The sequence below is a fragment of the Emydura macquarii genome, unplaced genomic scaffold (assembly GCF_026122565.2).
Source record: "Emydura macquarii macquarii isolate MOO-44397 ecotype Brisbane River unplaced genomic scaffold, CSIRO-AGI_Emac_v2 contig_2897, whole genome shotgun sequence".
In the NCBI taxonomy this organism is placed as follows: Eukaryota; Metazoa; Chordata; order Testudines; family Chelidae; genus Emydura; species Emydura macquarii.
In genome coordinates, this window is record NW_027133034.1 from 49,282,870 (window position 1) to 49,308,065 (window position 25,196).

A 25,196-nucleotide genomic window follows, 5' to 3' on the forward strand; every position below is an offset into this window, starting at 1 on the left:
CATGTGTTGCATAAAGAATGAATACTTCAATCAAAAGAAACAAAATATTGTCCGAATCTATGTTAACTAACACTTCTGATCCCCTTTGCCTTCTCTGCTTCTAACTAGAGTTTTGAAGAGTTTTGTTCTCTTTTGGGATGTCCTGTGCAAAATTACCCAAGCAGCAGTCTCCAAATGATATATTCCAGTTTAAACAAGGTTTATTAAAACCAAAGTGGTTTGCAGAACATCTAGTTTTAACTTTGTCATGTGCTAAGCAGGCGAGTTACTCTTGAGCTTAGATAGAGAATGTTAATAGGATCATATATTACATTTCCATAAAGCAGTGTCCACTCTGATGTGTTTTCGTTAGATTCTCAGCCAGCAAACCACCTTCCTTCCCTGTCCTGCAGAATTTACACTTCAAAGAAAAACTTGTGGCACCAAATCTCAGAGCCTCGATCAATGGACTCGGGCTCGCAGGCTGGCTCGGACTGCGGGACTAAAAATAGCAGTGTAGACATACGAGGTCGGGCTGGAGCCTGGCTTTGAGGCCCTCCCCACTCGCAAGCTTTCAGAACCCAGCCTCCAGCCCACAGCCTTACCCCACAAGCCCAAGTCAATTGATCTGGGCTCTGAGACTCGGTACTGTGCAGGATTTTTTTGCAGTGTAGACATAACCTTAGATCTCACCTCCATCCCAAGATCCATTTTTCAAGCCCTTCGTTTGGATCATGTCTAAATTCTTTGAGTTCATTATCATATGAGGATGAGGTCACATCAGCATTTCCACAAAGTGCTATTTTATGAGGTGTGCCAACTGGGGGAAATTAAAACTTTCTGTTCCCCATACAAAGGTGGCCGACCCCTTGTTTTGTTGACACACTATAAAATCAAGAGGCCAGATCCTCAGCTGGTGTAAATTGGGATGGCTCCACTAGAGTCAGTGGGGCTAGCCTGATTTATCTCAGCTGCGGATCTGTCCCAAAAGCTTTAATTTTTCAACCATTTTAATATTATTCTTTTTTCTCTTTTAGGGCAACAGGCTTCGGCTTTTTGAATGCACTATGCAAAGCAGCAGCTGTACTTGGAAACTTAATATTTGGTTCCCTTGTTGGCATCACCAAAGCAATTCCCATTCTCCTAGCTTCCACTGTTCTAGTATGTGGGGGTCTGGTGGGACTTCGACTTCCTGACACAAGAACCCAGGTGTTGATGTAAAACTGGAAAAAAGCCATTTATGATTTATTTCCCTCTCCTTTCAAGTGTCAGCTCTCCTAACTGAATGGTGCAAAGGCTTCAGATTTTCAGCTCTCAGAATGGTGATCAGATAGCAGAAATCTAACTCAAAATTAGATATTTTTCTGTGACAGAGGTTTAGAAACTTCCATAAGAAAATTTTAAAGTTTCACCTTTTTTTGCATACTTTTGCTATTTTAATACTTTTTATCTTTCTAATTGCAAAGCTACCTCTTGAAACATTTTCAAAGACATATTCAGGAAGAGAAACCATGCTCATAGGTAGGTCTTTAAAATGCAAGCATATTATGGCACTTAGGACAATAAAAAATAGGTCCTAGGTTTTTTGCCATGACACCATTAGCTTCCACAAGGGTACAAACATGGAAGTCAATTATTTAACAGTATTAATGCAGTAAATGTCAATCTTACACACATAAATGCATACAGCATTAAACAGGAAACTGCATACTCTGCATCTGTACTGAGAATATTAATGTTGTGTGACTATATTTAAACCGAAGGGACTTCCTGCTTTCTCAGAAAAAGGCACGGCTGGCTTTGGCAATAGCAGTGCCTCTTTCAAAGGAAACCATTTTATGTAGATTCAATCATGGGTAAAGATTAACAATTGTAATCATAACAGTAAAGCTGCATGTGCTGAGGAGACACAACTCCTGCCGCAAAGGACAGCAAAGCTCTCCTGATGGATGACCAAAGTAAGAGAATAGGAAAAGAAGCACATTCACTGCTTGCTGATCCTCCATAGAGATACCAGCACTTGGATGTCTGGAAATTTCTGAGCATTTAAAAAAAAAAAGGGGGGGGCTTTGTCTAAACTTATCCCCGTGTAAACTATGAGTAGTTCTACTCTAGTCAATAGCTACACTAGTGTAAAACTAGTGAGACTGAAGGCAGAATCAGACCCAATGCCTGTATGAAAAGTCAACAGCTTTAAGAAAAGTGCTTTTGTTATTTAACCTACTAACTCTTACTCCTTTGAAGGCATACAGTATTTAGTAAAGACATTTTGTATTAGAGTGCCTCCTATATAATTTAGTCACTGCTCAACTTTGGCCTCTGTTTAACTTGATCAGAACCTCGGAACCAAATTATTTGTCTAAAAACACCTACTACTGCTACACTTGAAAAAGAAACCTAACATTTCATAGTATATCAATGTATACAATTGGCATAAATTTGAAAATATTAATTCCAACAATATCTCATCATTTAACACTTCCTAGTCCTCCCAGCTCTGCACACCGCCGAAAAAAAGACAAAATGTTAACCTTAGCTTTGAGTCTTGTGGATTTCATCTATTTGTCCCAGCCTTAACATTAGTGAAAAGCAGTTTTCTGTAATTAGGATAGTATCTAATTCTGGCCTTTGTGTGCTTCTCTCTCTCTCATTCATTTTTCAGGGCACTCCCTTGTGTCATCCCTTAGTCACATGACTTCCTCGTACTTCTTGTACATCTCTTTTGAAATCTGAAGCCTCTGTACAGATTTAGAGTGATGATCAACCACCAGTGGTAAATCACATTTTTTGTGTCACATGCTGTCCATTTAAAGTGATATATTGTGTTCAGTTCTGTATGTTACTTTAAAGAATTATTAAATTAAATATTTGCCAGGTTATGACCAGTGTGAAAGAGAGGGGACATAGGAAAGTAAGGATCAGTTACTGAGGGCTACAATTCAGGGCTACCATGCTAAAATCTCATTACATTAAAAAATGTGCTCATTTTCAATAAAAAATCCTCACCACTATTTCACCATAATCCACAACAACGCTGGTGGTTTTGCTATATCTAGGTTACATCTCAGCTCTCCCTGCCAGGGCCTTGGGGGATGGACGAGCTCTGTGCCCCCTCCCCACCTGGCAATTGGGGGGGGACATGCCCCTGCTTGCCTGCCCTTGTGCACGCCCCTGAGCTCCAAGGTACCAATGAATGTTACAAGCTCCTCAACCTCCAAAAAAAAAAAAAAAAAGTGGGGTGGAGGTGGGAGAAGAAGGGAGAGAAAAGGAAAGAGGGGGAGAATAGAAAGGGAAAGAAAAGGAAAAATAGAAGGGAAGAGGAACAAAGAGAAAATAAGTGCAAACCCTCCCTCCTTCATATTCCCAACACATTATGCTGTGGGGGCAAAAGCAAAAAAGACAATTATAGCCAACCTGTAAGCTGATGTGTACGTACAATCAGTGGTTTGGTAGTACAGCAGCTTGGCGCACCAGTATTTGACCTTTGGAGACATAGGTCCAGATGTTACTTTACTTCGTTGAAGAAGGTAAATCACATGCAACTTCATAGGAGACTGCCATATACTGTGTGTATACAATTACTTGATAGAAACCTATTAGAGAGAGCAAAACAAACTAGCTTGTATTAATGTACCAGAGCTCTCTAATGGATGAAATAACAACTACTTATCTGTGTCATAGTCCTTGCCTTGCTATGAGGTAACAGAGGTTCTCTTTCAGTTCAAATGTTAGGAGCCCTTGTTTTTTGTGCAGGAAGATGCAAGTTCTAGCCTTTTTTCTGCTTTGAAATTAATAGGGTTCAACATGGTGATAATGCTTGAAGGTAGTCATAGATTTATAACTGTAGAAAGAGAGGGCTACAACTAGAAATGCATGGGTGCTGCAGGGCGGGACTGAAATGGGCTGGCAGAGATATGGAGAGAAGCCTGCTTTCACTGCGACTGGTTCTAGCAGTGCCTTCTTCACTGAGGGCAATCATGCAGCATTTCATCGCAGAAGAAAAGAGACCAGAGCTCCTTGCCTGATAGCTCCAGCCCAGCTGTCCTCCTCTTGCCCAGCCCAAGATATCCAAAAAGGCTCTCAATTGCCTTTAATTTCCTTATATCCTCCAGTAATAAGCCAGTGCTCCACCCTTTGGGTTTGGGGTCACCACTTTTCTAAGCTAGGATGAAAAACAAGCTAAAGCAAAAAAAAACCCTTCAAGCTATCTCCATTGTGAGAGACAGATAGTCTCTTAAAGCTCATTTAATATCCAGGTAGCCTAACTAACACAGGCAATCAAAGAATAAAGATCCTCCGGTCAGACGTTCCAGTTATCCCTTTTGGTTGGGCGAATGAAGATAAAGGAAAGCACCCTTGGTACTGGCACCATGCTCATCTCCATTTGGGAGGAAGTTTCATTCTTCTTAGGAGCCCCACCATTTTTCTCTGGAAACCTCAGTTTTATATAGCTTCCATTCCCTGCTACTGAGGCACATCTGTCTGTTCCACTTTCCAGCAGCCTAATGCAGCCATAGCTGTCAGCCCTTTTCTCCAGGCCGGACACCTTGGCAGTCTCTATTGTCTAGGCTTTAGCTCTTTCCCCAGGGAAGGGTTTTAAAACATTTTTTTGTTCACCCAGGGACGTACATATATCCTGTCATAGCTTCCTTGCCCAACCAAAGTGGTGCTATGTTAGCATAATTTGTCTGATGCATTTTATTTTTTATATTTAGCTGGAAATATAGTTCAGTTCAAACACAAGGTTAAAAATGAATTATCAAAACTGCACACTCAGAGGGTCACATATACAGGAAGTGCAAGCAAAGCTGCTCTACTTCCTCCAGAATGTGGGGAAAAAATGTTCAGCAAATTCCAGAGTCTGACAGATTGCTTTTCCTCAGAGTTTCCTGCCTTCCTGTTCACCAAACTCACTGTTTCACCAAACTCACTCATCTTGTCTTCAGGCTATCAGTTCAGGAAACATAGCATGAAGAGAGACAAGATGGGTGAGGTAATATCTTTTGTTGGATCAAATTCTGTGGGTAAAAGAGAGAAGCTTTTGAGCCACACACAGCTCTTCTTCAAGTCTTGAGGTTCAACGGCTTGTCTCTTTCACCAGCAGAAGTTAATCCAATGAAAGGTATTACCTCACCTCTCTAATACCCTGGGATCAGTATGGCTCCCACAACCCTGCAACAAGCATCACTGCATGCATATAAACAAAAAAACAGGATTTGTATCATGTTATGGAGTTAACAGCAGACACATCAACCTGTGAGTTTGGAACACAAAAGCAGAATCACAGACTAATTAGAAAGCATTACTTTGGAGTAGATCTTCTCAAGCACTGTAGAACGGGGGTGATTAAATTATAGTCCACAGGCTGATATCATCCTGCCGGCCTCTGCAACGTGGCCCAGTTGATCTTTCTAAAAACTTTCAAGCATGGTGTGTGCACGTGTAGGTGTGTGTGTGCACACTTTAAACACTTTATGAAAAACATTTTGGGGCCTGTCATTGTTTGCATCCTTTATTTTTCCTATAGTGATCTGTTTTCCCCTTCTTCTTTTCTTGGATCTAGAAGGCTCCTTCAACATTTAACCCTGCTCTAGAATCTGAAAATTACTAGAGAGGCCTCCAGGCCACATCAGGACTTCTCTTTGACCCAGGAGTTCAGTAAACACGACACAGAGCTAAGACTCAGTGGGCCTGTTTGATTCTTCTCTTGCTTACACTAGTTTTACACTGGTGTATCTCCACATTTACAGACTTGTGCAGAGATGCGTCCAACCCAATTAAAATTAAATTGAAAGGACATACAGTTTGTCTGCAGTCTTTTTTCACCTACGTTTATATAAATTAGGGTGAAATTCTCTGTGGCGCTGAGACTCCTTTTAGTGCAGCAAAGATGGTAGATTTGTGGAACAAATCACAACTTTAATTGCTTTGTTGGATTGGGGCTTTACTGATCTTCTCTGTAACATGGTCTAGTACATGTTAGTTTTTTCTCATCGTACCCCCATGTATAGTCCAGTACCTCAGGAGGGAAATGAGATTGCTTAAACAGACTGGTCTCTGGCTCAGGGTAATTCAGTGCAAAATAGAACTGTCCCTCCTACCCACCTTCTCCATGAGATATACATTTAATACGGGCATGTAAAAGTGGCTGAACTCTGTGGGTCTTGTCAGGTACTCCAGCTTTCAATTCCTCCTTTCATCTGAGCTGCAGGCTATAATCAGAGACATCGGTCTAGTAATGAGAGGGAGGATCAACTGGTGGACCGTAGTTTCTCTTGGTCTCTCCATGGCCAGTCAGCTCTGCTACTTTCTTGAATCCTAAAGATCCCCTCACCTTACTTCTAATCTGGGCCACCCAAGACCTCTAGCTCTGAACGAGGAGCCCCAGCAGTGCAATCCTAAACTGCAGTGCCACAAATGGACACTGTACATCACTGCATATAAACTGTTGTGAGCAAACTACTCTGCCAGGTGCTCATAAGAATCTGTGTTCTGTAGCCCTGCTCCCATTTCATGGGTGTCTCTAGCTAGAACTGCCATCTAACCCTTTCACCGCTAATCACTGCACATACTTTCTAACGCATTCCCATTATACTTGTCTGGCATCCCACTGTCTACTTGGTGAATTCAGACCTGTCTCCACCTGTAGCAATGTGGATGATCAGTGTCTCATTCTCAGCAGGATCACATTTGTTCAATTGAAAAAAGAAAAAAAGATGGGGGAGGAGAGAAGGGAGGAGAGCGAGACAGTGAGATATTATGAAATAGAATTAAAAAAAACAAAAAAAGTCAGGATTAGTGGTTGAGAGGCCTAGGGTTCAGGTCCTAGTTTTTTTTCTGCAGTAATTTTCTTTAAATTCTTGTCACTGCCCTGCTGTAATGCAGCTACATGAGTACTGTTTATTGTAAAGGAGATGTACTGTATAGTTTTTGGTGAAAATGCATACACCTGTGTGTGCGCGCGACAAGTATAAGACTGTTATGTGCTATAAAACTTAACTTGGAAAGTTGTTTTTAAAATGCGATTTGATTCTCAGTGCCATTGATTGCCATTTGCTGCATTATTCTTTGAATACCAAATACACTCTGTTCATTTCCTTGTGAAAAATTCTTTACTTGGTCATCCATAAAGTTGCTGTGGTGCCAAGAGTTTTCTTAGTTTGCCATTAATTTTATGTCACTGAAAGAGAACGCCTGTAATTGTTTTAGGAGCAAGCTTTGATTTAGCTGCATCATCATAATTTTCCTTCCCTCACCATGCTGTACCAAACAATGAAGCAACAAACCATATAGAAGTATCAGTCACTCGTGTTCCAGTGACTCAACACACTAGGATATTCAAAACAACAAGTATAAAATTCTTGTTTTGTTCTTTTTTGAAACAATGTTCTAAATAATGTTCCAAATGGATCTCAACATATTAACTTCTGTGTGATATATGGGAAAATGTCTGTCTTCTTTCTGTATTGTATGTTTTTCATTGTTTCTGCATACATAGCTGCTGTCGTTCTAATAATGTTCTTATGGCTATAAATTGTTTGCCACTGCTCTTATCAGCATTCTTTGGCCAGCTAGAAACAGAGCCATTGCCAGGGTGTCTTTCAATTAATCATTAACATTCACAAAGCTTTAGCTTGGTAATGAGTGGTGTGTAGTACCATTCCTGCTATTATTCAAGTGAAACCAGTCTGAAAAAACACACACACAAGGGAAGAGGGTGGAGAAGAGAGTTCTTTCTAGAGCTCTGGCATTCATTATGCTTCTTCCCTATATGTAAGCAACTTCATTCTTTCCAATGTGTTTCCGGGGAGTGTGTGTGTGTGTGTGCATCAGCAGAAAAAAAGGCCAACTACTCCCTCAAGAATGAGCAAAGCATATTTGCTACAGGAAAGACATTTTTAAAAGAAATTAAAACAGACAATGCCGTGCTGCCCATAGTTTGGCGATCAGGTGTATACCCTAATTTACTTGAGACTGAAATTCATTCTGAACCATTTAGTTAAGTAATAACACACAACAGTGCAACAATGCTGCTGTAAAAACACCATTGGTGGATAGTCTAATGCAAAGAAAAAAATTGTCGGGAGGGACACAGGAGCCTGAAGTTTCTTGTAGTCTTTCTTTTAAAAAAAAAAAAAAAAGACTCTTTAGATTTACAGTGAATGTTGCTGACCTTATCATTATTGGAACTATGTAACAAACATTAAAACATAATACTTTAGAAGAAAAAGTAATACAATGTTAAACATTAACTTTAAATAGTTATTTTTTTTTAACAATAAAATTGTTGTAAGACTTTTTGAAAGAATCTTAGAGCTCTCTCCTCCCTTCCCCCTGTGTGGAGCCCATTCCCAGCCAGTATGGGGGCCAATTTCTGTAGCACTTCACCTATGACCGTGAAGATTTTACTTCCATTAAAAATATCCCCCCAAACTAGAACAGTACACACCTACTAATTTAGACCTTGATTCTGCAAGATACTCTATATAGGCAAGCCCTTATGCCTATACAGTCAATGGAAGTCAACGGAGCAGCTTACAGGATTGGGATCTTAGCTCTCTTATAACTTAAATTAAAAAAACCAAAAACAATTAAACACATGATCTGGTGTTAAGCAGTAGTGAAAGCAACATTCCTGAGTCCTGGGGTGAGAGGAGTTTTCTATAACATGTTGGTTTAATCTACCAACGTATGGATTGTAACTATTAATAATTTTAACCTTTGGTGTCCTCATGCAAATGACAGGGGTCCCAACCAATACATTACATTGTAATATCACCCCAGGTTGGAAACCACCTGAATTAACTGATCACTTTCTTTTCCAGCCATTTTATATGTTTAAAAAATGTGCATTTTGTTATCATCTGTCTTGCATTAAAATTCTAGTAAATTAAATTGTAACTTGTATATGACCACAAATATATTTGATGTGTGAAGGCATGTAAACAAACAAACAAAGAAAAATATGGATGATTTTGTCTTCTCACTTCACTGGGTCAATTCCTGTTCTGTGTATGCAAATATAACCATCGAACACTTGGTACTGAAAATATAATTCCATGCCTTCAATATAATTTACTGATGTAGTCAAGGTACAGATTCTTGGTATCTAATTTGTATCTCCTAAATCCAAAAAAAAAATACCAAAAGAAAAAATGTGTACGCTTTCTTTATACTGAGCCAAACTCTGCTCTTAATTTTCCCCAGTAGACCTCCAGTAAAATTAAAAGAGTTGCAATAAGGCAACAGAGAGCAGAATTTGGCACATTGTCTTTAACATACAAAACAGGCATATATGTGTGTCCTGATATTCTCTGTTTTGTAACATGACAATATATATATATTGTAGATAAAGTATTAAGATTGCTTTAAGTTAAATTTCCATTCCACACATTCATTTTCAGATCAAAATTTTGTACTGAGCTCTTGGCAATGGCCCTGACCTTTTTGGTTTTTTACTGCTCTGTGTGATCTCCTGTAATGTGGGTTACAGTCATCACTACTATATATATGTGCTTGCATGTGTGTGCACTGGTAAATTCTCACTTTCAGGTTTCTGGATTTTTCATTCCAAGTACAGCTGGTACAATTGTGAACTCATCTTTCTGGCATGCTCCTCTGTCAGATTGCTGATTGCCAAAATGTTTGACCAAGTGTATAAAGTCCCCTGAGAAAAGCTGTCTGTATAACTGTGAAAGGGCATGCTCTGTGTAGGATGACTATGTACAGTATAAATCTGTAAAATGTGGAAGTGTGTATAAAATTTATCTGCCAAATACCTATCATACATGTAACAAATGCAAAGATATTTAATGTACATCAAATTAATAAAGGGGCATTTTTTGCTCCACTATATTCCAATAAAGAGTTGTTCTCTGCAATGAATGTACACCAGGTGTACTGACAATTAAAGCTGCATTCTTCATTATAGCTATAAAATACTGAAAAAAACTGCTTTGATTTAATCAATGTGGTACTTTTAACGTATTTTTAGTGCTCTGTTGTTATGGCTGTGTACGTATTTCATCTTTAGTGTCCATTATATATATCCTGATAGAAATCCAAGACAGTGTTAAAAGAAAACCTGGAACAAGTTACTAATGTGAAAGAAATGTAAGTCAATATAACAACAATACATGGTAAAAGTTATGTTTGGAGGAAGTGAAGATCCTCTGTATTCAGCCATCTGGGACCCATATTTTTATACTGTATGATTGCACAAATGGAAGTCTGGTCTTGTCACTACATAAACTGCACAATAGGTGTATGTGTTCATACAAAGGGCCCAGTCCTGACCTCTGCTATGCACAGAGTAAATCACCAAAAGTTGTAATGATCTGTGCGTTTGAAAGGCTAACAGCAATTTACAAACTACTAAACCATAGTTTCATAGGATCCTAGCAGCCACAAAAAATCTGCTTTTCAGCAACTCCATCTCATTTTTGCCTCTATGCTGAAAGAGCCCCCCCCCCCCCCCAAAAAAAAATGTGATCAAAAGTTTAGGTTGGGCTTTTGTTTTTTACTGCTCTATTATTTATATTCTGGCATTTCAAATGGGTGATAAGGAGTAAATTCCCAAATTTAAATTATTCCAAACAGATGCTGGAATAAACAAAGCACATGAACATCTTCAGATGTGTAGTCATTAGGGAAAAGTCAGGCTGCAGGTAAAATCCAGCAGTTGAGGACATGTGGCTTTGGGACAGTCTTACAGCAACCATAGTTTATTCTGTTTGTGCCAGAATATGAATAATATTCTTCACTTATGAAGTAAGCCAAGTGTAATTTAGAGTTACCAATGGAGATTTAAAGCATTCTTCAGTATAATTAAGGCCTTGTCTACATTTGAAAGGGTTTGCTGGTATACATATACCTGTAGAGTTATACTGGCCAACTGCTCTATTGGAGATTAGGCTTATACCAGCTCAAGACTGCTTAAACCAGTTCCCTAAACAGAGTAAGCTATATTGGCAAATTCAGCAAAAGCACTTTTTTGCCAGTATAACTGTGTCTACCCTAGGGCTTTTGCCAGCATAGCTGTGTCAGTTAGGGGTGGGGAAAAATCACTCCCTGATTGAGATACCTATGCCAGCAAAACCTTTAAAGATAGAGCAGCCTAACTTTCAGCATAATGTGTAAAAGATCACAACTACCTGGGAACTCCCTCTACAATATGTAAAAGGTGGCTGCAATATTTTGTGACTTGGGATACACAGTATCTCACACCAAACTGTAAGGTATGCCATGTGCCATCCTCAACATGCCTTTCACTCCACTGCCCCATTGGTGATACAATAGAACCATCAGAGTTACGGACACCTCGGGAATGGAGGCTGTTCGTAACTGAAATGTTTGTATCTCTGAACAAAATGCTATGATTATTCTTTCAGAAGTTTACAACTGAACATTAACTTAATACAGCTTTGAAGCATGACTATGCAGAAGAAAAATGCTGTTTTCCCTTTATTTTTTTAGTAGTTTATGTTTAACACAGTACTGTACTGTATTTGGTTTTTGGGGTTTTTTTTTCCTTTTTCTCTGCAGCTGCCTGATTGTGTACTTCTGGTTCCAAATGAGGTGTGTGGCTGACTGGTCAGGTTGTAACTCTGGTGTTTGTAACTCTGAGGTTCTACTGTATTATTTATTATTGTTATTTTGTCATTTGGATTGTATGCATGCACCAAGGGTGTGCATGGGGTTGTGCAAAAACAATAAAGGACTCAGGGCCAGATTCTGAGCTCAGTACAGCCTAATGTGACATAAACCCTTTGGTTACTGACATTCAGACAGTTATAGGTGAGATCACTATCTGACCCTGGTCCCTGTCTTATGTTACTCATAGGTTGCAACTCTTGTTAATAGCTTTGGAATCTAACTTCCTGGTGACTACACAGAAAAAGAAAATTTGCTTAAGGTTCCCACATAGGAGATACATGAGATTCATGAGCCATATTCTGAATTGTAATAACTGTCAAATTATCCAGCAGAATCCTGATCTCGCAGAAACCTACCTGAGTTTGAGGTAATACTATTTCCTGTTTTTGAAGTGGACCAAGTTGGTGTGATGGTTGCTGAGACAGTGATTTCATGTTAATATAGCAGACCAAATGAAAAGGTGTATGTGCAAAATGACAAGGGGAGATTTCTAAGAGTATATGACAGAGAGATCACTAATCATACTGAACTGGGATGGGCAACAGAGCACAGGGAAGGCGTCTATCTACAACCATATCTGCAGCAGCTGAAACACTAAAACATCCAGGTGAGGGGACAAAACCTGCAGCCCTGAAAATGCTCAAACAAACAGTAATCCCAATTTTTCACAGTTGTGCATGTTGTCCCCCTTCAATAAAACAGGATTTAGTACTAAGCCAATGGTTTTCATATATTCATAATGGAACATTGACATCAAATATTTATTGTATTATTATTATTATATCTTCAAATGCTGATAAAACAAGAATAGTTTTTAAGGATGTTAGCCTTAAGAGTTTGCATTGACAGTAATATTACTGGTTTAGCCATTTAAAATGTTAGTTAAATTCCTCATTAGCTTGGCTCTATTCTGCTTATATATATTGATCTGGCCTCAGCTCACCCACTAGACTATGAAGGCTAATGTCTTTTGTATCTCGGAGTTTGGATTACAGGAAGGTAGCAGCTGGGCTACAACAGTGGTTCCACAAGCCTATGAATCATGCAGTGGACAGCATTGCAACATATTTACTTGCCTTTTTCTACATTAACCATTCAACATTCAAATTTCATTAAACAAGAGAAAAGGGAAAGTCCCCATAACAAAGAACATGTCCTTCACACACACAAATGAAACAAAAGCCAATGAGGGGGCAAAGGGTCAATTCAGTCTCAGTGCTTTCTCTATTTATTTTTTTCTTCTTCTGTAGGTTGGCAGGAAACAGTGAGTTTGGAATCATGGAATGTTTCCGAGTGCTATGGCAAAGGTAAGGATTGCCTTCTCAGCTGATCCTGGAACAGAAAGGAGCTCTGGCCCCTGAAACCTGCACGCCCCTGAGATCCAAATCACCTAGCACACTTTTGGATACAGTATAAGTAATAATTCATATAGGGGCCAGGGCTATGTATAGAGAGGCCCTGTTCTTCCACACTATGATTCGAGGCAGCATGACTGCTGCAAGTGCCCCTGTGCAGGCCACTGCCCCTAAACTCCCTCTTGCAGGGGTCTCATGATGCAGAGGGTGAAACAATACGATCATTATGAAATTACACAAGGATACCAGTGATAGGGGTGTTTGAGGAGAGGGCAATCCAACAGAGAATGCCCACTCCCCACTTTCTGTCTCTCTTGACCTGCCCACTCCCTAGCCATGGATCCTGATTGTCTCAAGTTCCCTGTGGAGGGGCTGCTCTGTGCTGGGGAAAAGGGTGATGCCTCTATTTGGATCTATGCTTTTTGCTTGACTCTGTGCATAAAAACAGAGGAGAACACTTAGGCTGGGTTTGTCAAAGGAAGTTAGGCATCTAGTTCCAATTTCAATTCAATAGGAGCTGGACAACTAACTCCCTTAGAAAAGCCCAGATTCATTTATTTTATTTACCTATGTGACAGAAAAACTAAACATCCTTACAGAGAATAAATATGTATCCCCCCAAGTGCTGATTTCAAGCATATTCATATAGATTCCAACTCCCTCACCCCTGTCAGTGTCTGGTGGTTCATAATTTAAAAGACAAACGAACAAACAAGCTTTGCTTTACAATCCAGTCCAGCTGGTGGACTTTATACACAGAAGAAATCAGAAATCTGATAGAGCTGTTTGTGATTCATCCACAGCTGAGCTGGGAGTGGCACCAATAGAAGACATTTAGAGTGACTGATTCTCTTTTGCCATTGAGTGACTGTACTCACATAGCCTCCAATCTTGTAGGGAGCTCCTTGCAGACAAAGAAATCTGCCTAAGTTGGTAGCACAGAGGAGGTTAATCGTTTAGGGTGCTCATAGGTAGGTAGATCATTTTTAAAGATATAGTATTTATGCAATTATATGGAATTGTTTTTAAATATAGATTTATGTCCTGTTTGGTAGCTTGGTGGACTTTTTTCTTTTGGATGCCTTACCATACTTTTTGTTTCCTGATAACAGGAATTACAAAAGGCCTCGTTTATTTATTTATTTATTTATTTATTTATTTTTAGATTCTGTTAACTTTCAATGGAAACATTAATAAAATTGTAAAAAAAAAAAAAACTACCCCAAAAAACTACACGCTCAGACTAGCATAGTATCACTCCCCCTGGCCCAAGACCCTAAGTCCCCAAATGCACTAGAAGCTTGTTTATGGCTGAGCCCTCACTGATGTTCTAATGCTCACATATTAAATGTTTATATTAGAATTACAATGTGATTCCGTTATACAAAAGAGACACATAGAGTCTAATGGCCTAGAGCCATTTCTGTTCTTGTTTGTAAAGATATAGAAAAGGGTACAAGTAATAAAATCCTGTTATTATTCTTTAGAGGGAAAGATAACTATAGTCATGGTGTGTGTAACCCATAACTTGCACAGCCATTCCTTTTCTGTTCGGGGGCAGGTTACAGTTTCAAGATCAGGCAAGGAAGTTTTATGGTGCTACAATTAGGTGACTGAATGAATCCACATAATAGTTCAGCACTGGAATTTTTGGACATATGGTACTTTACTCCCAGCAGAAAACTCGAATTTGAAGGGCAAAGCCAACCCAGGACCATTGATTAACCAGAAACTATATCATTATCACTAGAGTGCAGAATGAATGCTTTGCAGGCACAATTGACGTTCTCAACCATCTTCCCAGTTGAGGATAAGGGTCCAGGCAGGGACATGTGCATTCTGGAGATGAATGTATGGCTGCACAGATGATGTTGACAAGAAGGCTTTGGCTTCCTTGACCATGGAATGCTGTTCTGGAATGGAGGGCTGCTGGGAAGAGATGGGATTTACCTGACCAAGAAGAGGAAAAGCATCTCACACACAGACCCACCGATCTAGTGAAGAGGGCTTTAAAGTAGGTTCAAAGGGGTCAGGTGACAAAAACCCCTAGGTAGGTATAAAAAACGGTGACCTTAACAGAGGACTAAATGTTATGAGAGAAATGTAAAATTACAGTAGGGTCACAGGAACAAGAGGGATAATGGGGGAAATACGTTCAACATCTTAGATATCTATACAAAATGCAAGGAGTATGGATCAAGAAAAACTGGAAGTATTCGTACATAAGATAAATGATGACCTGATTGGCATCACTGAACTTGGTGAGATAAACCTCATGACTATTGGAATATTGGTATAGCGGGATATTGCTTGCTCAGGAAGGACAGACAGGGAAAAAAGGAAGGTGTTGCATTATACATCAAGAATATATACAATTGTTCTGAGATCCAGAAGCAGATGATAGGCTGACCAACTGAAAGTCTTTGAGAAGATAAAAGGGGGAAAAATGGGCAACATGATGGTAGGTGTCTACTAAAGACCACCAAATCAGGAGTAAGAGGTGGATGAGCCTAGAACAAATTTCTAGAACAAATAACAAAAATGTCCAAAACACAAGACCTAGAAGTAAAAGAGGAAAGTAATATGGCAAAACATCCAGTAAATTCTTGGAATGTATTGGGGACAACTTTTTGTTTCAGAAGGTGGAGGAAGTAACAAGGAAGACAGCCATTTTAGACTTGATTCTGATAAGAGGGAGGAATTGGTTGAGAATCTGAAGGTTGAAGACAATTTGGATGAAAGTGATCATGAAATGATAGATTCCATGATTCCAAGGAAAGGAAGATGTGAGAGCAGCAGAATGAGGAATGTAGACTCTAAAGCGGACTTTAAGAAATTTAGAGAACTGATAGGTAAGGTGTCATGAGAAGAAAATCTAAGGGAAATAAGAGTTCAGAGGAGCTGGCAGTCTCTCAAAGAGACAATATTAAAGGTGCAACTGCAAACTATCCCAATGTGAAGGAAAGATAGGAAGAATAGAAGGAGGCCAATATGGCACCATCTGTTCTTTAATGACCTGAAAAGCTAAAACATATCCTACAAAATGTGGACACATGGACAAATTGCTAAGGAGGAGTACAAAAGAATAGCACAAGCATGTAGGAATAAAATCAGAAAGCTATAGCACGAAATAAGTTCCACGTAGCAAGGGACATAAAAGGCCATAAGAAGAGTTCTATAAATACATTAGGTACAAGAGAAAGATGAAGGAAGGTGTAGATTCTCTACTTAGCAGGAAAGGAGAGTTAATAATCGACAACATCAAGAAGGTTGTTTAATACCTATTTTGCTTCAGTATTCACTAAAAAGATAATTTGTAACCAGATACTTAATACAATTAATATTAACAACAACAGGGAAGGAGGGCAAATGAAAATCAGGAAAGAACAGGTTAAAGAATATTTAGATAAATTTGATTTATTCAGCGGGGCCTGATGAAATCCATCCTAGGATATTTAAGGCCCTATTTGAAGCAATTTCAGAACCATTAGTGAATATCTTCAAGAACTATGGAAGATGGGTGAGGTCACAGAGGACTGGAGAAGGGCAAACATAGTAATGGGGAACAAAGAGAATCTGGAGAATTACAGACCAGTCAGACTAACTTCGATACCTGGAAAGATACTGGAACAAATTATTTAATAATCATTTTGTAAGCACCTAGAGGATAACAGGATTATAAGGAATAGCCAGCAAAGGTTTGTCAATAAACAATCATGCCAAACCAACCTAATTTCCTTCTTTGACAGGGTTTCTGGTATTGTGGATCGGAAAAAGCTATCAACATGATATATCGTGATTTTAATAAGGCTTTTGACATAGTCCTATATGACAGTCTCATAAATAAGCTAGGAAAATGTGGTCTAGGTGAAATTACTATGAGGTGGGTGCAAAACCGGTTGAAAGACCATACTCAGAGAGTAGATATCAAGGATTCACTGTCAAACTGGGAGGATGTATGTAGTGAGGTCCCACAGAGATCTGTCCTGGATCCAGTACTATTCAATATTTTCATCAATGACTTGGATAATGAACTGAAGAGTATGCTTCTAAAAGTTGCAGATGACACCAAGCTGGGAGGAGTTGCTAACACTTTGGAAGATAGGATTAGAATTCAAAATGACCTTTACAAATTGGAGAATTCATCAGAAATTATCAAGATGAAATTCAATAGAAACAAGTGTGAAGTACTACTCCTAGGAAGGAAAAATCATATGTACAACTACAAAATTGGGAATAACTGGCAAGGCACTAGTACTGCTGAAAAGGATCTGGGGGTTATAACAGATCACAAATTAAGAATGAGTAAAAAATGTGATGCAAATTGAAAAAAAGACTAATATCATTCTAGGGTGTATTAACAGTAGTGTCATTTGTAAGAGATGGGAAGTAACTGTCCCGCTCTACCCCACACTGGTGAGGCCTCAGCTGGAGTACTGTGTCCAGTTCCGGTTGATAAACTGGAGAAAGTCCAGAGGAGAGCAACAAAAATAATAAAAGGTTTAGAAAATCTTTGTTCTCTGAGAAAGCTTTTAAAAATTGGGCATGTTTAGTCTTAAAAATGGAAGACTTAGGGGGGACCTGCTAACAGTCTTCAAATATGTTAAGGGCTGTTATAAAGAGGATGGTCTCCGTGTCTACTTAAGGCAGGACAAGTAGTAATGAGCTTAATCTGCAGAAAGGGAGCTTTAGGTTAGATATTAGGAAAAACTTTCTAACTATAAGGATACTTAAGCACTGGAACCAGTTTCCAAGGGAGGTTGTGGAATCTCTGTCATTGGAAGTTTTTAAGGACAGATTAGACAAACACCTTTCAGGGATGGTTTAGGTTTATTTGGGTTTGCTCAGCGCATGGGACTGGACTTAATGACCCCATAGTGGAGGAAGACAAAGCCTTAAGATCTCTTCCATCCTACAATTCTATGGTTCTATGGCCAACTTCAAGGTGAATCCCAAAGGGACATAGCTTCCTTATATACTGACCGCCACCCAGATCTATCTCTGGCTAGGTCCTTAAGATGGTCTGGTTGGATATTGTCTGTTTCTGTCAATGGTGATCGTATTATGCCACTGAAGCTTTTGGCAACCATCTGTAGCAGCATTCCTTGATAAATGTGCTTCCTAGTTTGCTAATCTTCCACCCTAATAACATGTCTGTCAAGAACGCTTCCCAAATGAACCTGTGTTGGAGACTATTTCAGGATTTGGTTATGAATATTTTCATTGCTGATCTTGTCATGCCACTTAATATAGAGCTGCTGACAAAGACTACATGAAGTGAAAACATCAATCTGCCACTCTTCAACCTTCCTCAGTGTCCACATTTCACTGCTCTACAATAGAGTTGGTCTAACCATAGCTCTGTAGATCCCCGGCTTTGTGGTAAGCTTGATATCACAACATCTCACAGAGACCCTTATGATGGGGTGTTCACCCCACACCAGCACAGATGGGGTTAAAGTGGCAAGAGAGGCCAATTAGCCTTAGGCCGCACCTGCTGGGAAGCAAAGGGACAATGAGACTGATTGAGAATGAAGCTCACTTGAGCAGGAACAGGCAGGGCTTCTATAAAGCCTAGAAGCCCATGTTGGAGCAAGGGCATACAGTGAAGTGGGCTGGTAGTCATGCTTCCTGATACCGGGCGTAGAGGGGGAAAGTAGGGGCCTGAGGCAAGCAAGCAAGGAAGGAAGGAGTCTGGGGCAGAGTAGTAAGGTCTGAGATGGATAGAGCTGAACTGCTGGTTTGAGGGTCCCTGGATTGGAACCTGAAGTACAGGAGCAGGCCTGGGTTCCCTTACCAGCCACCGTGGAGTCAGCACAATGGAGATGGAGGCTGCCTGAGACTGTGAGGAAGCAGACTCTGATGAGAATAACCTGGAAAGGCTGGAGGACAAGGCCATGAAGAAGAGGCACTGCAGCTCCTGATGGGTGAGAGAGGGACCTCTGTGTGAGTGACAGAGGCAACAGATTGAGGGACTGCAGGATGGGGTATGGAAAGCGGTGAGCTAATTCCCCGGATGCACTGTGAAGAGGGACTGCTGAGTGGTGAGTAGCAGCCCCTGTGATGGGCCCAGAGCATGGCTGTGGTTGCTACTATAGAAAACTAGGTACAAGAGAACATAATACTAGAGTTGGAGGACTGAACCAATTTCAAAGATTTTTCTGCTGCATGGACCCCTTGGTGCTGTAATTGTAACTGTGTGTTACGGTTATTATAAGGGAATTAAAACAGTGATTGTACGTCGGTATAGTCAATTTTCCAAACAAAAGGCCTTAACTCCCATTTAAGGGAAATCAGCGGCAAAATGTCAGTAACAAAAAAAAAAAAAAAAAAATCAAAGCAACTATTGAATTACAGCAGCACAAAACATGTTTTTAAAAATCCGCAACAGACAAATACATGACTTTGGATTGCTATCGCTATGTGGCTGTTGTATCTGAAATCTAAGAACATTTACTAGTTTATTATGCACAAAATGTACCTCCCCTTTCATGGACACCCTTTTGCTAGAGCACTAACAAAAATTCCAAACATTGGCCAGCCATGAGTGCTTTTTGATTACACCAGGTCTTTATTACACATTGCCTTGAACCTCTGGCAATATCAAATTATTGAAAATAAACATTTACTATAGCATAATGCAATTTGCTGTCTGATCACCAGGGGGCAAAGGGAAAAGACAGTCTGTCAGAGAAAAGGACACTAGCATTCAGCTTCCGGCAATCACTGAAAGTTCCAGTGGTCATTCAGTTGTGCGCTACAGCTGGCTGCGATCCTTCCATAGACATGTCGGTATTTTTCAGTTCAGGTGACCACCTGCACACTAGTATTCCTTATAGTGTGTGCTGACAGACAGAATCCTACACCAGCAAGTCAGCAGCCATCACTACCGCCGCACAATGAGCCATCAGTAACTGCCGGAAAGGAAGTGTTCTGTGCATGGAACCAAACTGGCTACGTCAACACTCATTTTCAGAGGATTTATAGCTGCCAGAAAGATTTTTCTGTTGAATGAAACTTTGCAAATTTTCCTAGTGGCTGAGAGATGTTTGCAATAAATTAATGATTCAAGGTAGCCATTTTAAAATTGTATGAGGGCACAAGTGATTTCAGACCCTTTCATGCTCTCCTATAATCAGGGCTGGCCGCAGGTCTTGATGGAACCTTGAGAAGTAACATGGATGAGACCCTATCCAGTTCCCTCCCCACTTATGACCAACTGTCCTCCTCACCTTGGCATATTCAAAATGCTCATCCAACTCACCGCTGTTTGTGGCCTGTGCTGCCTTTCCCCATATTTGGACAGGGGAGCAAGAAGATGAAGCCAAAGTGAAATTTTCCAAGTGATGGAAGGAGAGATAAGGAGTTCAATCTCCATCTGACAGGAGTGGGGGAGTAAGCGATGGAGCTCTGAATAATAGGGAGGCGGGATGTTGCAGAATCCAAAAGTTGCAGGTTAACGTCATAGGTTGCAGCTGTCTTAACTTTGCAGATAACTGAAAAACAGTTTGGAGTTTAAAAACAATATGAGCTCAGCTCTAGGGCTGCCTACACATATCCATTGTGCTGAGTCATGTGTCCTGCACTCTGAAATGATTTGGAACTCTAATATGCCAAGTCATATACTTTGCTGCTGTGGGATCTAGGATGGCTGCTGATCAGCTTCTATCTGGAATTTAATGTGTCGGCTTTAATGTGAAAAGCCCTGAATGGTTTGGGACGTGGTTATCTGAGCAATCACCTCTCTCCCCATGCAGTACCATCATAATTGCCTATAGAATATGCACTTTTGCTGATGCCACCTTGACTTAAATGGTAGGATGCTGCTGGCGTGTTTTCTGTGAAGGGTCATGAACTTTGGAATTTTCCTCACTCCTTCGGCTTCCCAAAGTTTGGATTTGGAACATGCTGTAAAGCCATCTTTTTTTCTCAGCCATTAGGAAGAAGGTAAACTGAGGAATAAAGGGTCTGACCCAACTCCACTGAAGTCTTTGGACATGAATTGGGCCTGATTCTCCCCTCTCTTACACTATTGTAAATCAGGACGAGCTGTACAAGTTAATGGCACTAGCCCAATGCAAAACTGGTGTACGCAAGGGAGACCAGAATCAGGCTGAACTGAATTCAGTGGTTCTTGGATCAGGTCTACCATGTGGGGTAACTTATTGGAATCCTTTGGCATGCAGCAGTTAGGTTTGGTTTGGGTCTTATACAGTATGGTTTCAAAGTTGCAAAGTGCTTAGAGCATCAGTTCCTCAACTTTACTGGTTCACATACCACTTTCTTAAAGAGCTGGTGTTTGAAGGGGCATCTGCAAATTTCTTTTTGTGCTGCATTTGTTTTTAGGCCTTAATAGGTTTAATTTACATATTTCCAAATTCTGTAGTAAAACAAATGCCCAAGGAAGCCTAAAATGTTTGTTTATAACTAGGGCAGAATGAACAGAAATCAAGAATTCCATTTCACAAAACTTTTTTGAACATTTGTTTTTGTTGCAACGTGGAACAAAAGAAAGACCTTTTGCAATGTGTCACCAAAAAGAATTAGAGACCTATCCCAGAACAGAAGCCCATTAGGGACCTCTTGCCTTTCAGCAGATCCAGCCCCTATGGGAGCAGGGCCCCTGGATGCCTGTAATGCTGGGGAAACTGTACAGTGCCTCTCCCTGCTGGGAAAAGACTCAAATCAGCCAGCTGGCTTTCTTTAGTCCTGTCAAACTTTTATCCAGGGATCCAGGCAAACTCCACAACTTCCCTGTGGAGACAGGAGGGAATTCACCCTGTAGCCTCTGCCTCCCAGCCCTGCAGGGACCAGTCTGTAATCTCTACAGAGCAGTAGAGCAGAGGGAGCTCCTGTTTGAGGGTCTTTGATCTTTGGCTCCCTGGGGTTGCAGGTTTTGCAGTCATTCTGAACCAGCCCTGTGTGTGTGCGCCTGTGCCTGCTCAGATAAGATGCTCTGGTGGCGTGACACAGGACTCTGAATTTGCCTTAGTAGCTCAAGTTGTGCAAGTTGGCACAAGCTGAAGGCTAAGCCTAGCAGAAAGCCAGCTGGCTGTGTCCCACAGGAGAGTACAGCGCCCATCTGCACAACCATAGCACACAACACACCACTAAATAAAACTTGAATATGCCAACACCATCAGCGAGTGTTATCCAAATTTATGACTGAAAGCTGACAGAATGTGTGGGTGATTTATATCTGATTGATTTCCCCCTACACCCATAGGTCGTTTTCTAGACTTTTAATAATTTTTGTTGCTCTTCTCTGGACTTGCTCCCATTTGTCCACATCTTTCCTGAAATGTGGTGCCCAGAACTGGACCCCATTTTGTATCAATACATTTGATATTTTTCCTTCCTAAATGAAGTACTTTGCACTTGTCTATTGAATTTCATCTTGTTGATTTCAGACCAATTCTCTAATTTTTCAAGGTTGTTTAGAATTCTAATCCTGTCCTCCAAAAACCCCTTCCAGGTTGGTGTCGTGCAAATTTTTTAAGTGTACTTCATTACCCAAGTAATTAATTAAAACATTAAATAGACAGACCCCCTGCAAGATCCCACGAGATACTTCCTCCCAGTTTGATAGTGAACTATTGAAAATTACTCTCCGAGTACGGTCTGGCAACCAGTTCTGCAACCACTTTATTATCATTTTAATCTAGACCATATTTCTCTAGCTGGTTTATGAGAATGTCATGTGGGAATATATCAAAAGCCTTGCTAAAATCAAGATATATCACCTCTACAGCTTCCCCTCTATCTACTAGGTCAGTAACCCTGTCAACAAGGAAATTAGGTTGGTTTGGCATGATTTGTTCTTTACAAATCCATGCTGGGTATTCCTTAAACCATGTTATCCTCTAGGTACTTACAAATGGAATGTTTAATCATTTGTTCCAGTATGTTTCCAGGCATTGAAGTTAGGCTGACTGGTCTATAATTTCCTGCGTCCTCTTCTGCCCTTTTTTTAAAGATCGGTTCTATGTTAGCTCTTCTCCAGTCCTCTGGGACTTCACCCGTCCTCCATGAGGTTTCAAAGATAATTGCTACAAGTTCCAAGATTGCTTCAGCTAGTTCTTTAAATATCCTGGGATGAATTTCATCAGGCCCTGACAACTTGAATACATGTAATTTATCTAAATATTCTTTAATCTATTATTTCTCTATTTTGACTTGCATTTCTTCCCTTTTATTGCTACTATTAATTAAGATGGAGAGTCTTCAAGATGAAGAGCGAGATCTCAAAACACAGTTCTGGGAAGCAACTTTTCAGGAGGTATACATTATCATATTAAGCCTCCTGCCTACTTCTAGCCAAAAGGATTGTACCTTGGGACAGTCCCAAAGCATGTGAGCCAGTACAGCTCTGGAAGACCTATCTTCAGCAGCAGTTGGTTTGGCAAAGCCCATGACTGTAACCTTAGTGGGGACCAGGGTGAATGAAATATAATCTTCTGAGTAAGCCTTAACCATAGATCAATAGAAGAATTTTTTAATGTTTTGTAAGATGCTTTCCCATTGGCTAGTGTTCCACGCTACACACTTTGACAATGGTTTGTTTAAAACTGAGGTTTGTTTTTGTGTAAGAGTTTTTGGTTTATCACTTCCAACAAGCTCATGTACCATCAGTGGTACATGTACCACAGTTTAGGAACCCCTGGCCTAGAGCTCTACATAGGTATTAATGTAAGTCTAAATAAATAATGCGTAAATATTGAGAGTGGAAGAAACCAGCATGTACATCATTAGACACAGGCAATTAGAGGAAAAACAGGTCCTAAGACATCCAGGTACTATAAGGAAAAAAAAGAAACAATAACCAGACAGTGCCTAATCCCCAGACAATGTGTAATCTTGCCAAATCCACATGCTACTTGGTGGTTCTCACTGACTGTATGTGCTGCTGCAGAGCATGGATATTCCCTTGTTATGAGTCGCTGCAGATCCGGGTATTTAGTCATTCATTATGTCTTGCTCTGAAGGGTCTTTCAATTAAAAATATTCTTTTGTCACCTGGATGAAATATTTATTCATTTAATTGATCACAGACTACTCTGAAAAACATCACCTCACTCCTTCTTATAAAACACTGCCACGATTGCAGGATACAGGGCATTTGTCCAAGACATTTTGAACAAATGCTTTTTTTAAAGCTTGTTCAAGCAGAGAATCTGGTTGTTAGGTACCCTGGCAGACATCTGGGATTCCAAGTTTGTTCAGTGGAAAAAAACCTGAGGACAGTGGAAATCTGGAATATGCTTTTAAAAAACTGCTGTAGGTATCTTTGCTCAATATCAGATGTTACACAACACTATCTAAATAATACTTCCATATAGTGTAAAAGTTAGATTTAAAAATAAGATCCATAATAACTTTAGGCTCAGTTGAAAAAAGGAGCATTATCCTATGAAAAATATAGCATTCCATTCCAATGTCTAGGGAATATCAGCTTTCTAACTAGCAGAACATAAACACTGCTTGAAGTTAGCCTTTCCACACAAGCTTTTTCCTCTCATTCTAATGTGCAGTACAATACCCGGGGTGAATCTGGAGGGAGTCATTTAACAGTATTGCCAAGTGCTCAATACTAATGAGTCAGGTCCTCTCAAACCATGAGTGGCTTAAAAATGGAGATTTTTAAAAAAATAATAAATGTTGGGTTCTTATTTATTTGGTGCTTGAGATGTAACAGCACTTCCCTACTTCACAGAGGTGTTGTGAGGATGAATACATTAAAGAATGTTGGATGCTCAGATACTACAGATGGTGGCCATATATAAATACCTGAGATTGTCTTTTGTCATTTGTTAAATAAGCCTATGTATAAAATAAATGTCATACTGATGCTGCTGCAATCTAGCCTGACTGTCTTTGTAGTGGATTCCTATCCGTTTATGTGAGAGAGTCCATAAGAATGAATAGGGAGCATGGTCATGCAGGATGTGTGGCAGCTTTGTTATTGCCTACTGAAGATTAATCCTTTATTACACTATAGAAACCTGGCTCAGAGTAGAGTGAAGAGGGTGCATGGCCAGGGCTTACCCCTTTCTGCACCAGCTGGGAGAACACTGGCAGGGCTGTGGGGATAGCAAACTACACCCTTTTATGGTGTATAGCAATTGCTTCTCCTCTAGGCAGCCTTTCAGTAACTAAGGAACAAAATGAGATTTGACATGCAAAGTCATGCAAAGTTTACCTGAGCAA

The 25,196-nt window shown here is 40.1% G+C and overlaps 1 protein-coding gene across 1 annotated transcript in view; it reads left to right on the forward strand.

Moving 5' to 3' along the window:
- SV2C (synaptic vesicle glycoprotein 2C) overlaps positions 1-3,633 on the forward strand; it is a 214,589-nt gene extending 210,956 nt beyond the window's left edge. Inside the window, exons 14-15 of the mRNA XM_067568724.1 lie at positions 1,017-1,194; positions 2,647-3,633. Of these exons, the coding sequence (XP_067424825.1) occupies positions 1,017-1,194; positions 2,647-2,712 (244 nt within the window). The 3' untranslated portion in view covers positions 2,713-3,633. The remainder of the gene's footprint in view (positions 1-1,016; positions 1,195-2,646) is intronic.
- The last annotated feature ends 21,563 nt before the right edge of the window (positions 3,634-25,196 follow it).